The 14,222-nt window shown below is 41.3% G+C and overlaps 1 protein-coding gene across 4 annotated transcripts in view; it reads right to left on the reverse strand.

The window, feature by feature from the left end:
* Lpin2 (lipin 2) overlaps nucleotides 1–14,222 on the reverse strand; it is a 69,509-nt gene that overhangs the window by 15,413 nt on the left and 39,874 nt on the right. For all 4 annotated transcript variants that reach the window (XM_040752833.1, XM_040752832.1, XM_040752831.1 and 1 more), the window contains exons 5-8: nucleotides 8,439–8,546; nucleotides 7,366–7,489; nucleotides 6,196–6,538; nucleotides 4,042–4,141 (exon numbers count right to left, since the gene is read on the reverse strand). In XM_040752833.1, coding sequence (XP_040608767.1) covers nucleotides 4,042–4,141; nucleotides 6,196–6,538; nucleotides 7,366–7,489; nucleotides 8,439–8,546 — 675 coding nt within the window. The remainder of the gene's footprint in view (nucleotides 1–4,041; nucleotides 4,142–6,195; nucleotides 6,539–7,365; nucleotides 7,490–8,438; nucleotides 8,547–14,222) is intronic.

Consider the following 14,222-nt stretch of genomic DNA (forward strand, 5'->3'; position numbering starts at 1 on the left):
TAAGTCAGAGCTAGCCAATAAGAAACCAAGAAAATGGCCAACAGCATTTTAATTAATATAGTGTTTCATGTGTTATTTGGGGGCTGAGACAACTTGGGATCCCAGGCAGCTGGTGGGAAGACTACACATTACAGGAAATGGCACATTACATTTCTTAGTCATAAAGGTTAACTACTTCTAACTTCAGTAAATATTTAGCATAATACTTGAGATGTTCAGACTTTTTTTTCTAGAAGCTAGCTCCCCCTCCATTTTTAGTACTGGGGATTGAACCTTGGACCTTCATGTGTGGCAAGGGACAGCCACTAAGTGACATCCCCAACCCAAGAAGCAAGATTTTAAGTTGTATTGAAGCAAAACATAGCATCTGGTGAAATTAACATGAACTTCTGAAAAAAAATCTAAAACATGAGCAGCAGGAAGCAGCAGCAGAGTGCAGTGACTATGTAGACATGAGCAGTAGGCAGCAGCAGCAGAGTGCAGTGACTATGTAGACATGAGCAGCAGCAGCAGAGTGCAGTGACTATGTAGACATGAGCAGTAAGCAGCAGAGTGCAGTGACTATGTAGACATGAGCAGTAGGCAGCAGAGTGCAGTGACTATGTAGACATGAGCAGTAGGTGGCAGCAGAGTGCAGTGACTATATAGACATGAGCAGTAGGCGGCAGCAGAGTGCAGTGACTAGGTAGACATGAGCAGTAGGCGGCAGCAGAGTGCAGTGACTATGTAGACATGAGCAGTAGGCAGCAGAGTGCAGTGACTATGTAGACATGAGCAGTAGGTGGCAGCAGAGTGCAGTGACTATATAGACATGAGCAGTAGGCGGCAGCAGAGTGCAGTGACTAGGTAGACATGAGCAGTAGGCGGCAGCAGAGTGCAGTGACTATGTAGACATGAGCAGTAGGCAGCAGCAGTAGAGTGCAGTGACTATGTAGACATGAGCAGTAGGAAGCAGCAGAGTGCAGTGACTATGTAGACATGAGCAGTAGGCGGCAGCAGAGTGCAGTGACTATGTAGACATGAGCAGTAGGAAGCAGCAGAGTGCAGTGACTATGTAGACATGAGCAGTAGGCAGCAGCAGTAGAGTGCAGTGACTATGTAGACATGAGCAGTAGGAAGCAGCAGAGTGCAGTGACTATGTAGACATGAGCAGCAGGAGGCAGTAGAGTGCAGTGACTATGTAGACATGAGCTGTAGGCAGCAGCAGCAGAGTGCAGTGACTATGTAGACATGAGCAGTAGGCAGCAGCAGCAGAGTGCAGTGACTATGTGGACATGAGCAGTAGGTGGCAGAAGCAGAGTGCAGTGACTATGTAGACATGAGCAGTAGGTGGCAGCAGCAGAGTGCAGTGACTATGTAGACATGTTATTAGTAGGAGACAGCTTTATGCTGGGGGAAACTTTCTCTTCGTAGCATGCACATCTTCAAACTAAGATAAATCTGACAGACTGTCTCCTCATTAAAAATGGTTAAACAGCCAAACCCACTGAAATGTGGCAATGAAGCAAACTCATGCAGTGAGTGGCAGAGAGGAGTCTCTGTAACCCACTCACTAAGCTGTGGGCCTGGGAGACAGTTCTACACACTCCACACTAAGGCCTTCCTTCCTATTCCTGTCTGTTCTTGTGTGGAGCCCTGAGATAAAAGAATGCCTATGTGTGGGCCTCCCACCTACATTAGTGCTGGTACGCTATCCCAACAGTAAGACATCGAGCTTTATCAGTTACAACAGCTGGTGCCGTTCAACCAGTAAGGGTATGTCAACAAGAGGGATGCCATTTGACTCAGAATGCTGCCCAGCCCACAGGAATGATGAGACATGTTATGAACATTAGCTGCATAAACATGTCTACTTAGTAATACAGAGTGATAATCACGACAGAGCACACTTACATGTAATAAAATAGTCTATGACATGTCCCAGTTTTCAGCCCTTATGCTAACTGTGGCTAATGGACAGACAGTAATAACCTTTACCAGTAAAACCTAAACCAAGTATGGTTAAGATTCCATTGTAATAGTGACTATTTTCTTTACTTCTTTTCTTTTTGAGACTGGGTTTTTTTTTTTTCTATTATGTAGCTACATCTGGCTGTCTTGAAACTCATTATGTAGACCAGGCTGGTCTCTAACTCACAGAGATCCTCGTGTCTCTGCCTTCTGAATGCTAGGATTAAAGGTGTGTGCCAGCATGTCTGGCCTTGCTCCCTAGGATATTTTAAAAACCTAGTACAAAAGTAAAGGAAAAGGACTGGGAATATGAGAGAAAGTCATAAATCTAAGAGATTACATTTTAATTTTTCCTACCCTTAAAAAAACTGGAGCAATTTCAATTTTTCCATCTTTAAAAACCCATTACTTCAAATAAAGTATGTAGACATTTTAAGATAATCTAGTGTATACACTTAGGAATGAACTTTAAGAACATCACAAAAATATCTGTTAAAAACTCTTAAATATATTTATGTATGTCAATCTCATTTTTCCATTCCAAGTAAAAAAGAAGTATACTTTCCTATAACTCATATAACAGAATGTAACTGTGTATATGACACAGTAGATTCAAGCCATGCTTTCTGAGAAGAAAAAAAAACTGAATTTTATAATCAGCATAGTAAGTAATAATTCCTCTTAGGTTAAAATGAACCTAGGAGGACAGTGATGAGGTACATGGTCAAGTTATTTTAAAATAATGAGGAATGGGTGGGGGGAGGGGAGAGGAAGCAGGGAGAAAGTAGGAGAGGAGAGGAAGACATGGGGAAGCAGGAAGGTCGAGTCAGGGGAAGAAGAGAGGATAGCAGGATAAGAGATACCGTAATAGAGGGAGTCATTATAGGATTGAGAGATCTGGTACTACTGAGTTTTCCAGAGATCTACAAGGATGACACCAACTGACAAATAGTGGACAGACTACCTTAAATATCCTTCGCCGATAATGAGATTGGCAACTACCTTATATGCCATCCTAGAACCTTCATCCAGTGGCTGATGGAAGCATGGGACTTAGCCTTGGCAATCTATGGGGCCTCAAGTAGATCAGTGTTTATTCCTGGCATACAAATGGACTTTGGGAGCCCATCCCACATGGAGGGATGCTCTCTTAGCCTGGACACATGAGTGAGGGCCTAGGCCCTGTTCCGGATGATATGATAGATGTTGGAGATCCCCCATGGAGGGCCTCACCCTCCCCGGAGAGTCAAGTGGGGATTGGGTGGGGAATTGCGGGAGGGATTGGTGAGGGTGGTGGAGAGAGAGGGAGTTGGGATTGACATGTTAAAGCAAGTTTATTTTAATTTAAATAAAAAAATAAAAAATGAAGGATGGGAAGAATGGTGTTGTGACATGGTAGGGACTGTGGGCAATATGAGGACATAGGGTCCCCTGGAATGGAGCCTTGTTCAGAAGTGGCTTCACACTCTTCAAAGGAGTGAAGAAATTCTTTGCAAACTATTTGTAAATTAAAATGCGCTATTTTAAAACACACAAAGCAAGTGCCAAAGAATGTCCTCAAGAATATTCAGTTTGTTATCAACGACAATAAAGAACACTAAACAAAGGCTGAAAGATGGACAAGCTGGTAGAGTGCTGGCTGTGGGAGACTGACTACCTGATTTTATCCTGGGACCTGGTGATGGAAAGAACTGACTCAGCTGTCCTCTGCCCTCCACCAGAGTGCACCATAGCACCATCTCTCACACACACACACACACACACACACACACTCTCTCTCTCTCTTACACTCACACACCCACACACATTCACAGAGTCTTCTCTCTCTCTCTCTCTCTCTCTCTCTCTCTCTCTCTCTCTCTCTCTCTCTCTCTCTCTCTCTCTCTCATCTCTTATGTGGGTTCTCTCTCCTTATTGTACCAAATGTTTCATAAACATTACTTTCAAGTCACTGCAGTCAAAACGACACAAACTATAAGCTTCCCCAAACCTGAAGCTTATTAAGCTGGATTTAGCTAAAAGACCTATTGCTCAGATGAAATAACTGGAGTTTCTCAAGCTGTTCATACCTCATTGCACAAACATACACACCTTTTAGGGAAATAGAGAGCTGCCACTTCAGGCTCAAGAGCCTTTAAGTCATCAAGGTAAATGTCATCAGGCCCCTGGTGCTGACTTCTTTTGTGAACACCTGTTTTTTAAAGAAAAACACACCAGAGGTAAGAATCTGTTCTCTATTTTTTTCTCTGTTCTGTTTTAAAACTCAGCAATAGCATGAAGTTTTCTAAGCAGGATGGGCCACTATCAGTCTAAAGCAAGGCCCAAGGGTCAATCCCTTGTCCTCACTTATACCATTCTTTCTTTCTCAGGGTGTCTGTCAATAGTATTCCAGTTCTACAGAGAATACACTTAGGTGCAAGTCCCAGGGTCTCTAAGGGTGAAATGTCCACAAAATCTAGAACCTGCTGTTTATGAGTCAAGAGATGGCAAAGAAACACAGCTATGCACTGTACCCCATAAGGATACTTTAGTGGATGCACATACAATGGTGGTCCTAAGATACCATAAAGCACCTGAAAATTCTGTCACCCAGAGTCATCTTAGGGTAACATATTTGTAATGATGGCACTGCTAGTCTTCTATTAGTATAACACATCCAATTGTGTACAAGATATAATACTTGATAATGATAAAAAGTGACTTATTTATTTATCATTATTTTAGGGTACACTCCCATCTGTCTACTGAAATCTAAAAGTGTCACTCTATACTGGCAACAGCATCATTTCATGTTTTCTGCATCTCTTGATTGCACCAAGAGGCCAGGTTGATTGATTTACACCCTGTAAAAACAATATGATGTTCACACAATACTAAGTTGCTGGATGACATACTTCTCAAACAATAGCCCTATTATTAAGTGATGTACCACGGTATGTATAAAACTTTCATAATGGGGCTTGAGGGGGGGTGGAGACAATAAAGCTAAGAAATGACAGGAAACATTTTGAGTTCCTACCTCTGTGAATTCCTAGTGTCTTAGATCAAAACAAAGTATCTCCCATACAAGGACTGGTCGCGCCCCTTAGCAGTTCTCATAACAGAACACAGGATGCAGACTTTCAGTGATAGCCACTATCAGCTAGATGTCAGATTTAGCCACAGACACTCTTGACAACCACACTTGTGTTTTTGACAACTTATTTCTGAATGATATGGGCCTGTATCACTTTGTGATAATGGAATGTTTCACGTTCCTTTTTTTTTTTTTTTTTAACGTGAAGCAGGCACTCAGCTAAATGTGACAGGTTCTTTTAGGTAAGGTTTTACTTTCTTAGATACAGGCTCTAAGTCAGCATCAGCATTCAGTGTCTGGTTTCTGGCTCTCACTGAGTAATTTTATATCTTTTAGCAACAAGAGTGACCTGAGACCAATTGATATAGAGTAAGTAGTTGTGACCAGGGCTAGCCACTTCCTTCTCCACACCAATTTAGGAGAGAAATTATTGAAAGAAAGCACTAATAATTAGTGGACACTTAAAAATATTTTGATTTTGATTTTTGGCTGTGTGCTTGTAGCCCAGAGAGGCCAGAAGAGGGCAGTGGGTCCCCAGGAACTGGGGTCACAGACAGCTGTAAACTGCCATGGAGACTCTGGGAATCAGACCCAGGCCCTTTGGAAGAGCAGCCAATGTTCTTAACCATTGAACTACCTCTCCAACTCCCAGCAGACATTTGTTTTTAACATACAAAACCTACAAAAGATTAGTTTTGCTTCAGTTAAGCAGGTGTCTGGAAAATTTTTTCTCCATTCCACTTTCACTTCTACTCAAGCAAAAGGCCATTTAAGATTCCATTCATTAGCATACTTAGTTAATAATCAAAGACAACATGTGAATTTTGGTAGGACCTTAGGTTAAAAGCACAGTACAGATACCTGGGGAATATACGTATGACTTCTTCACATTGACAACGGCTGTCACATTGGATCTCAATTTATTTACTTTCTTAGTAAATACTTCTTAAAGGCCTATTGAGTACCGACTCAGAAACCAATAGTAAGGCCACTAATGTCTTGTCTGATAGAATTTAAAGAGTAAGAAGCCACAAAACTTAGGTCATCACAATGAAGTTTGGGCCAGGTTCTGAGTGGAGACTGTAAGTACAAGGAAGCTATCACACGGTATGAGACACTGAAGTAATACCCCATCTATACTGATGGTGTGTGATGCCAAACACAGTTACCTTTCTTCTTTGTTGGTGAGTCTACTTTAGCAGCTGGTTTGGGTTCTGAGAGAGCCTCTGCTGAGGATGGGCTGGGAAGGTGGTCTGCATCTAACGTAGATGAAATCTGAGCAGCCTCAAGAGGCAGCCCGGGGAGCTGAGCAGAAGCGGCCTCACTCCGCTGCCTGCACAGGGCTCTGGGTTTGGGCTTCACGATGGTGCAGACAGCATCCTCAGCAGCAGTGCCCTTCTCCACTTCCCTTACAAGGCTGTCCTCACTGGGAATTACCCTGAAATGAGTGCTTTCTGATGGTGTAATTGTAGCTGTCCGTGGATGATAGTCGTGTCTTTCTCTCTTGCTGACCTGAAAAGATGAGTTGTTTAGAAATTTACTTCAAATGAATTTATGTTCTACTTCTTAATCTACTGTGTTTATTTTACTTATATGGTAACACATTCATTAGCTGTATTTTGTGTGAAACAGGCTACAACTGGTAAAATAACTGTAATTTGTTCAATGTCATGATGTTTATATGTTACATTCAGAACTGTTACCATGAAGAAGCCAAGCACTGGAGAACGGTATAGATCATTTTCAGAACCTAAGGACAAAATGTTCATCTTAAGGGAAACAGCTATCGCACACATGAAAACCTCACTCATGCTCCAACACTGCTTATGGCCAACTTAAAGCTCTCAATCACAGTGAGTTTCTGTTTCTACAAAGCTGGCTTCAGAGGATCTAAATAGTGTTCTTTCAAGAAACAGGTCTTGCAGTAAGTACATTATTATTCTTTCACCGTGAGCAGCTGGAAGTTTTGTCAACATCCTCCTGCCCATGCTGGGGATGGGACCCAATGTCCAGAACACCAACTGAGAGCTATATCCACCCTAACTTTAGTGATTTTATTTAAAATTTCAGTATGGAAACTCTAGTTTCTTTTAGGTATAACTTTATTAATTATTTGTAATTAACATTATTTGGTAGGTAGAAACACAACAGATTGGATTCAGTTGTAAATAAATGTACAGTGGAAATGTTATAAAACAATGTTTTTATTTACTTTTTCAGCCACAAGAGGACAATGCCATCATTATACTCTGTGAGCTCAATAAGAGATTGCTTCCTTCATTTAACAGAGGGAGAGACTCTATCAGACACACCCCAGTCTTTCCAGTAAGCTCCAATACCTTGGTAGACTCTGGGAACCCGCCCCATGTCCACTCCATGTGAGACTCAGATCTGAGCAGGCTCTCAGCTGGCTTCACCTCCAGCTCTGAGTCACTCTTAGGACACATTGCCTGGGAATAAGTGCTGCAATGACAAAAACAAGTACACACACTCCATTGAGTCCTTTAGTGATACAAAAATGCCAGTTAGTGATTACTAAGGACTTTTCTTCCAGGTCTCCTGTAGACACTTTATAGTATGTATTATCTGTTTGCATCTCACAGGAAAGCAATGATAGTCAATTCTGTATGACAGAAGACACAGGAAGGTAGGATTTACAATCAGTTAATAGGGGGCTAGAGAAATGGCTCAGGGGTAAAGAACTGGAGCACCTGGATTCAATCCTCAGGAATCCCATGGAGCTCACAACCACCTGTAACTCTAACGTCCCAGGGGATCCAACCGCCTCTTCTGCCTTCTGTAGGCACCAGGAATGCATATATGGTGCATAGACATATATGCAGACAAAACATCTTTACACATAAAATACATAAATTTAAAAAAATAATCTAGGCCGGGTGTTGGTGGCGCACACCTTTAATCCCAGCAGTCGGGAGGCAGAGGCAGGTGGATCTCTGTGAGTTCGAGGCCAGCCTGGTCTACAAGAGCTAGTTCCAGGACAGCCTCCAAAGCCACAGAGAAACCCTGTCTCGAAAAACCAAAAAAAAATAAAAATAAAAAATAAAAAAATAATCTAAAACATGAAGGCTTAGTCATAGAAAATGAACAGTATGACCACATATTCTTTCACTATATTATTAATTGATACCAAAGAACTGTAATTTAACAGTAGGGAGACCGATTCGATGTTGATTATTCAGATTTACAACTGGCAAACACCATCAGAATAAGATTAAATTTAGGAACAAAATGGTTGTGGAAAACAGTTCACATTCACGTTAAGTTTTACCCGATGGTCACTCTACTATTACACATATGGAAAGTGGCATTACTATCGAGAAAAAAAAAAAGAAAAACTACTAATATACACCCCCCCTTCCCTTAGGAAAACAGAAAATTCAAAGATGCTCACGTTTCTAATGGGGACCAATCTCCATCCGATAAAGGGTAGTGATCTCCGGAGTGGAAGAGCGGAGGCTCCTTACAGTCTTCTTCCTTTAAGGAAGCATTTGAAGATCCTCTACGAAAGGGGAGAAACACAGGTATCAACAAGTCTTCTAATCAACAGTAAGCCACATGATTAGCAATATCTTTTGAAAAAGGCTAACATGAACGAGGAGGTAGTCACCAAAGCCATATACTACTGTAGCCACTAGTCACATAACAGACACACAGAAAAGAAATGTCATTAAACTTCCCATAGGCTGGGGATGTGGCTCCGAGGTAGAGTGCTTGCCTGGTACTCATCAATGTTGGGCTCAATCATTTCCCTCCCTACTAAGTTGATGTTAACAATATGGTTGTCTGCAACCTTAGCACAGTATTACTTACTGAACGCCATTCATTCAGTTCTTCCCAATTTAAGGTGATTAAATTCCATTGTAAATAGAAGGTAATCAAGGATCCAGAAGTTTATTATAAAAAGTTTAGTATAAATTAAAAAGGCTATGATTTTACTTTTTATCTTTAGGGAATTTATCACGTCCTGTCTACTTCTCAGTCAATATGAGGGTTGTATGGGGTAGCATGTGGGAATTGCTGAAAACCTCCGAAAAGCACCAAGAACATTACTGCAGGGTTAAGAGCTTCTTATAGAACACTCAAGCTCTAACAGTGTGTTGAATGTACATTGGAATCATACTTAATTTGTTGGGCTAAGAGCAGAAAAAGAAAACTGCCTTTTGCTTCAGTGTTACTTTCCTTATTGTAACATACTCTTTACTTCTTTGACATAGCCTTCTCAGAGATATAAATCACTTAAGATACATGAATGTATGTATGTATCTTTTAAGATCTTCCTGTTAATTGAAGGTTTTCTGCAATGGAATCTTCTTTCCCCTAGAGGACTACCCTGTCACACAATCTCATTCAAGAGGAGAAAAACATACATAAGAAAAGCAGACCCCAGAAAATAATCATTATTTAATAAACAAACAAGGTAAATTTTCTCCGAAGAGAGGGAAAATTGAGGTCAGAAAGATGGCTCAGCACCTAGGTTTGATTCCCATTGCTCATATGAAGGATAGATCATGACCAAATTTAATTGCAGTTTCAGGGAACTGATGCCCTCTTCTGACCTCCATGGACACCAGGAATGCATGTGGTGAGGAGACATACATACAGACAAAATACCCATTCACATAAACTAAATGAGTAAAACTTAAAAAGCAATGGGGGAAAAAAAAAATCAAGCCAGGCACGGTGACATACACCTTTAACCCCAGTTCTGTAGCTGGAGATCAGCAGTCTTTATAGTGAGTTCCAGACTAGAGAGAGCATAGTCTCAAAAAAAAAATCTGTGCATATAAACGCTTGTAGATTGTACTCCAATTCTTTTCAAAGTGGGAGAAACAAACAGGAAATTAAACTTAGCCCAAATACAGGCACTTGATATTATTTTAAACTAACTGGAAGTAAGAAATAAAAGGCACTTCTAGGTCCCATGACCAAAGATCATATATGGTTATCAGAAACCCTTAGAGCACACTCAGTGGATGGCAGTACAGCCAATGACCTGCACTCGCCTCTGGACACAGACACTTCCCATGAAAGACAGACTACAAGCAAAGAGTGGTTTCGTTGCTGTGTGAGAATGAAGGAGAACAAAGCAGGGACACTCTAGGATCCATGCCACTAATGATGGGGTATGAATGTAGCCCCCCAGACACAGCTGCTGGTGGGGACAAGTCTTTGACTCCCTGAACTCAGCTCCCACATTCAACTTCCTAAGGAAGACTGGCTTAGTGACTAAATGTTCTTTCTTTTCTGATAGCATGGTCTTGGTTATTTTTGCTACTGTTGGCTGAGTACTACAATATTTCCAAAAGTGGCACGGAAATGATGCTAAGTATTTGGAGTGTGTCTTGAAAAGGTTATGTTTTATATATGTACTCAAAATTTGTACTAGAATGTCACCCAATTAGAAAAGCCTCTTCCCTCAAAGGCTTGTAGTAAATATAATGTCAAGTAAAAAGACAGCATAATTATATATATTATGAAATACTCCATAGTGGTGATAATTATATCATTGATTAATATATTTACTATACTCTTAGTCATTACTTTTTAATGCATTCATACTTGTAAAAAAAGAACTTTTTTTTTTTTTTTTGGTTTTTATGAGACAGGGTTTCTCTGCATTGTTTAGGAGGCTATCGGTCCAGCCCGGCCTCGAACTCACAGAAATCCGCCTGCCTCTGCCTCCCGAGTGCTGGGATTAAAGGCGTGTGCCACCACCGCCCGGCTAGAATGTTGTTTTTTAAAACTATGTCATCTACCAGTGTTCCTCATCTGCACCTCTTAACTGCATAAGGAGACCACGGTGAAACAGTTGCCTCTATACTCAGCCTGCTTGCTGAATGGGTTGTCCCAAAGGAACTCTGGAGATAGTACTCTGGAAGATATTCATGTCTCTGGCATCATGCTCACCCCAGTGTAGACTACAAACAAGTATGTGGGGTACCTATGGGAAGCCTGAGAAATAGTGGCCCAGGTTTCACATCAGCCAGGTCATTGTGTCCAGCCACATCGGGCTGCAGGGACATGTGACTGAGGCTCTGTGCAGGGACAAGAGTCCAAGTTCCCTGGCCACCAGAAGATTCATCCCTAACTGAAGTAAAGCTTCACCAACAATTAATGTAGAAGACACTGATAGCGTGGTCAATGGCTGTGGTATACCTGAGCTTCTGCTGTGTTCACTCTCACTAATCACATTCACATCTTTTTTTAAAGGTCCATGATGAGGGGCAGTTCTATACCATTTAGACGGTGTCACCCCCTCTACTGACCCATTTCTCAGAACATATCCCCATGGACCAGCAACATGTGGCCAGAGCTCAGTTCTTTTACAGCTTCAGAAAGAAGATCCTGATTGGCCGGGTTCTGGTTCCACAGCCACAACTCTCACAAGCCCAGATGCCACTGAGTTCACAATACAGCTTGAACTCTGAGAGTCCTCTAATTTCTTACTGTCTAATTTCTATTAGATGTATAATTAAACAGATCTTGTTCTAAGGAAATTTTTACAAAATGTGGCATTCACAGCTTACTAGTAACCCAAAGAAAAGGCAGACCCTAATCCCTGAATGACAACAGAGGCCCAAGGTCACATGTGCTGTGAAGCCTTCTTACCAAGCAAGTAGGTGCTGGCAACCATATCAGCTATACCCAAAAAAGTACCCCAATATATCTGGTTCATGTAACCTGGAAATGGAAGGCATGAACTGACTGACACTGTCTATTTACACAACTTCTTTAGCTCTTGTGTGTTAGTGACTCTTGTGTGTTTAGCAGAGGCTTTGTGTATGTCCTCAAAATATCATTTCCTGTATTTATACACTTTCTTTGCCTCTCACGTGTTAGTCTCTCGTGTGTTAGTATCTCTTGTGTTAGTCTCTCTCGTGTGTTGGTAGGATCTCCCGTGTGTTAGTCTCTCTCGTGTGTTAGTATCTCCCGTGTGTTGGTAGGATCTCCCGTGTGTTAGTATCTCTCGTGTGTTGGTAGGATCTCCCGTGTGTTAGTATCTCCCGTGTGTTAGTATCTCCCGTGTGTTGGTATCTCCCGTGTGTTGGTAGTATCTCCCGTGTGTTAGTATCTCTTGTGTTAGTATCTCCCGTGTGTTAGTATCTCTTGTGTGTTAGTATCTCCCGTGTGTTAGTCTCTCTTGTGTTAGTATCTCCCGTGTGTTAGTATCTCTTGTGTGTTAGTATCTCCCGTGTGTTAGTCTCTCTTGTGTTAGTATCTCCGTGTGTTAGTATCTCCCGTGTGTTAGCAGCTCCCGTGCATCTAGCAGAGGTTTTGTGTGTGTTAGCAGTTCCTATGTTTCTAGCTGAGGCTGCATGTGTATTAGCAGCTCTTGTGTTAGTGGCTCTTGCATGTTATCAGCCCTTGTGTGGCTAGCAGAGGCTGCATGTGTGTTAGTAGCTCCTGTGTTGTGTTTTAGGAGAGGTTCTGTGTATGTCCTACAAATGTCATTTCCTGAGATAAAGCTGCACGTTGTCCAGGAATCTAAATTTTTTTTTTTTGGTTTTTCGAGACAGTGTTTCTCTGTATTGTTTTGGAGGCTGTCCTGGAACTCGCTCTGTAGACCAGGCTGGCTTCGAACTCAGAGATCTGCCTGCTTCTGCCTCCCAAGTGCTGGGATTAAAGGCGTGTGTCACCAATGCCAGGTAGAATCTAAATTTTGCTAATTATGTCAACAAAAGACAAAAAAAAAGAGCCTGAACTATTTTTCACTATTTCCATCTTTCATTGTTTATGTTTAAAATGTGCATGAGTGTTTTGCTTACATACATGTCGCTGTACCATGTGTGTGACTGATACCTATAGAGGTCAGTATAAGGCACAGGATCTCCTGGAACTGGAATTAGGGATGGTTGGGTACCACCATGTGGGTGGGAACCAAACCCCAGTCAGTCCCCTGGAAAAAAAAGAGGCAGAAAACGCTCTCAACCACTGAGCCATCTTTCCAGCCTTTTAATTATGCTTATTTGATGGGAGATGTTGTTCTGTATATATGTTTCTCTTATTGTTTGATGGACAAAACACTGATTGGTCAGGCAGGAAGTATAGGCGAGGCTACCAGATGAGGAGATTCTGGGTAGAGAAGAGGGAGAGAAGCGAGAGGATATGCCATGTAGCTAAGGAAGGAGTAACAGGTCTGGACCCTTCTCCAGTAAGATAAGACCACATGAAAATACTTAGATTAAGAGAATTCAGTTAATAATTAACAGAGTTAGCCAGTAAGAAGCCCAAGAGGTCAAACAGTTTCTAATTAATAGAAGCCTCTGGGGTTTTATTTGGGCCTAAACAACTGCGGGACCAGGCAGGACAGAAACTCTTAACTACACTTATTTCTAACAGGAATTCTGAACTCTATCCAATAGTATGAAAGGTGATTAATACCCATGACAGTGAATGATGTAAGAAGGGTAGGAAAAATCTGTTTGAATGTTAAAAAGTATTACTACATGTATAATTTTATTCCAGGATTTATAATCCAGATCTCATCTTAAGAGATGAGTTAAAAGTTTACTACAAAGGAATTATGTTATTCACAAAATGGTATAAATATAGTATACTAATCATTTATCAAAAGCAGGTTTTTCATGGTTTGACGGTTTAAAACAGTCTTAATAAATAAAACACATCAAGGTAAAAGTTTATTCTGCAGTGTAACTAGAAAAGCTACCCTTCCTTCTTTGACTGACTGGTATTTTACCACCACACTTCTCCAGACACAAGTGCATCCATCATCTCCTTCCAGTAGATGAATTCAAGTACACACCTGGATCAGCACTGACCTCATGAGTCCTTCTCCCATGCAAATAAAGGACAGCACTCAGGCTGCCTGTGGGCAGCAGCCATGAGAGCTGTCAGTGAGAGAACCAACCACCATCCCACAATGTCCTTCTAGTGTTTGGGTAGCCCCTCACTCAAACAGGGAAGAGAAAAGGCTATCTAAGTGAGAAAAAAAAAGTACATTCTGTCTTGAAATTTTGGACAGTTATGCCATGAAAAATGGTACAGGTTTTGAGTATTTCTACTAACTGGTATATATGTGATCAAAACTTCCACGTAACAAACTGAAATTCCTTCTTTAACTTACTAGGGTATTTTGCTCATAAACTTGTATGGAAAAGGTTCTCAAGAATTTATTTAGGTATAAAATAGGATAACTGGTACATACAGGACAGGC

This window comes from Mesocricetus auratus, unplaced genomic scaffold, assembly GCF_017639785.1.
Source record: "Mesocricetus auratus isolate SY011 unplaced genomic scaffold, BCM_Maur_2.0 Super-Scaffold_100010, whole genome shotgun sequence".
In the NCBI taxonomy this organism is placed as follows: Eukaryota; Metazoa; Chordata; class Mammalia; order Rodentia; family Cricetidae; genus Mesocricetus; species Mesocricetus auratus.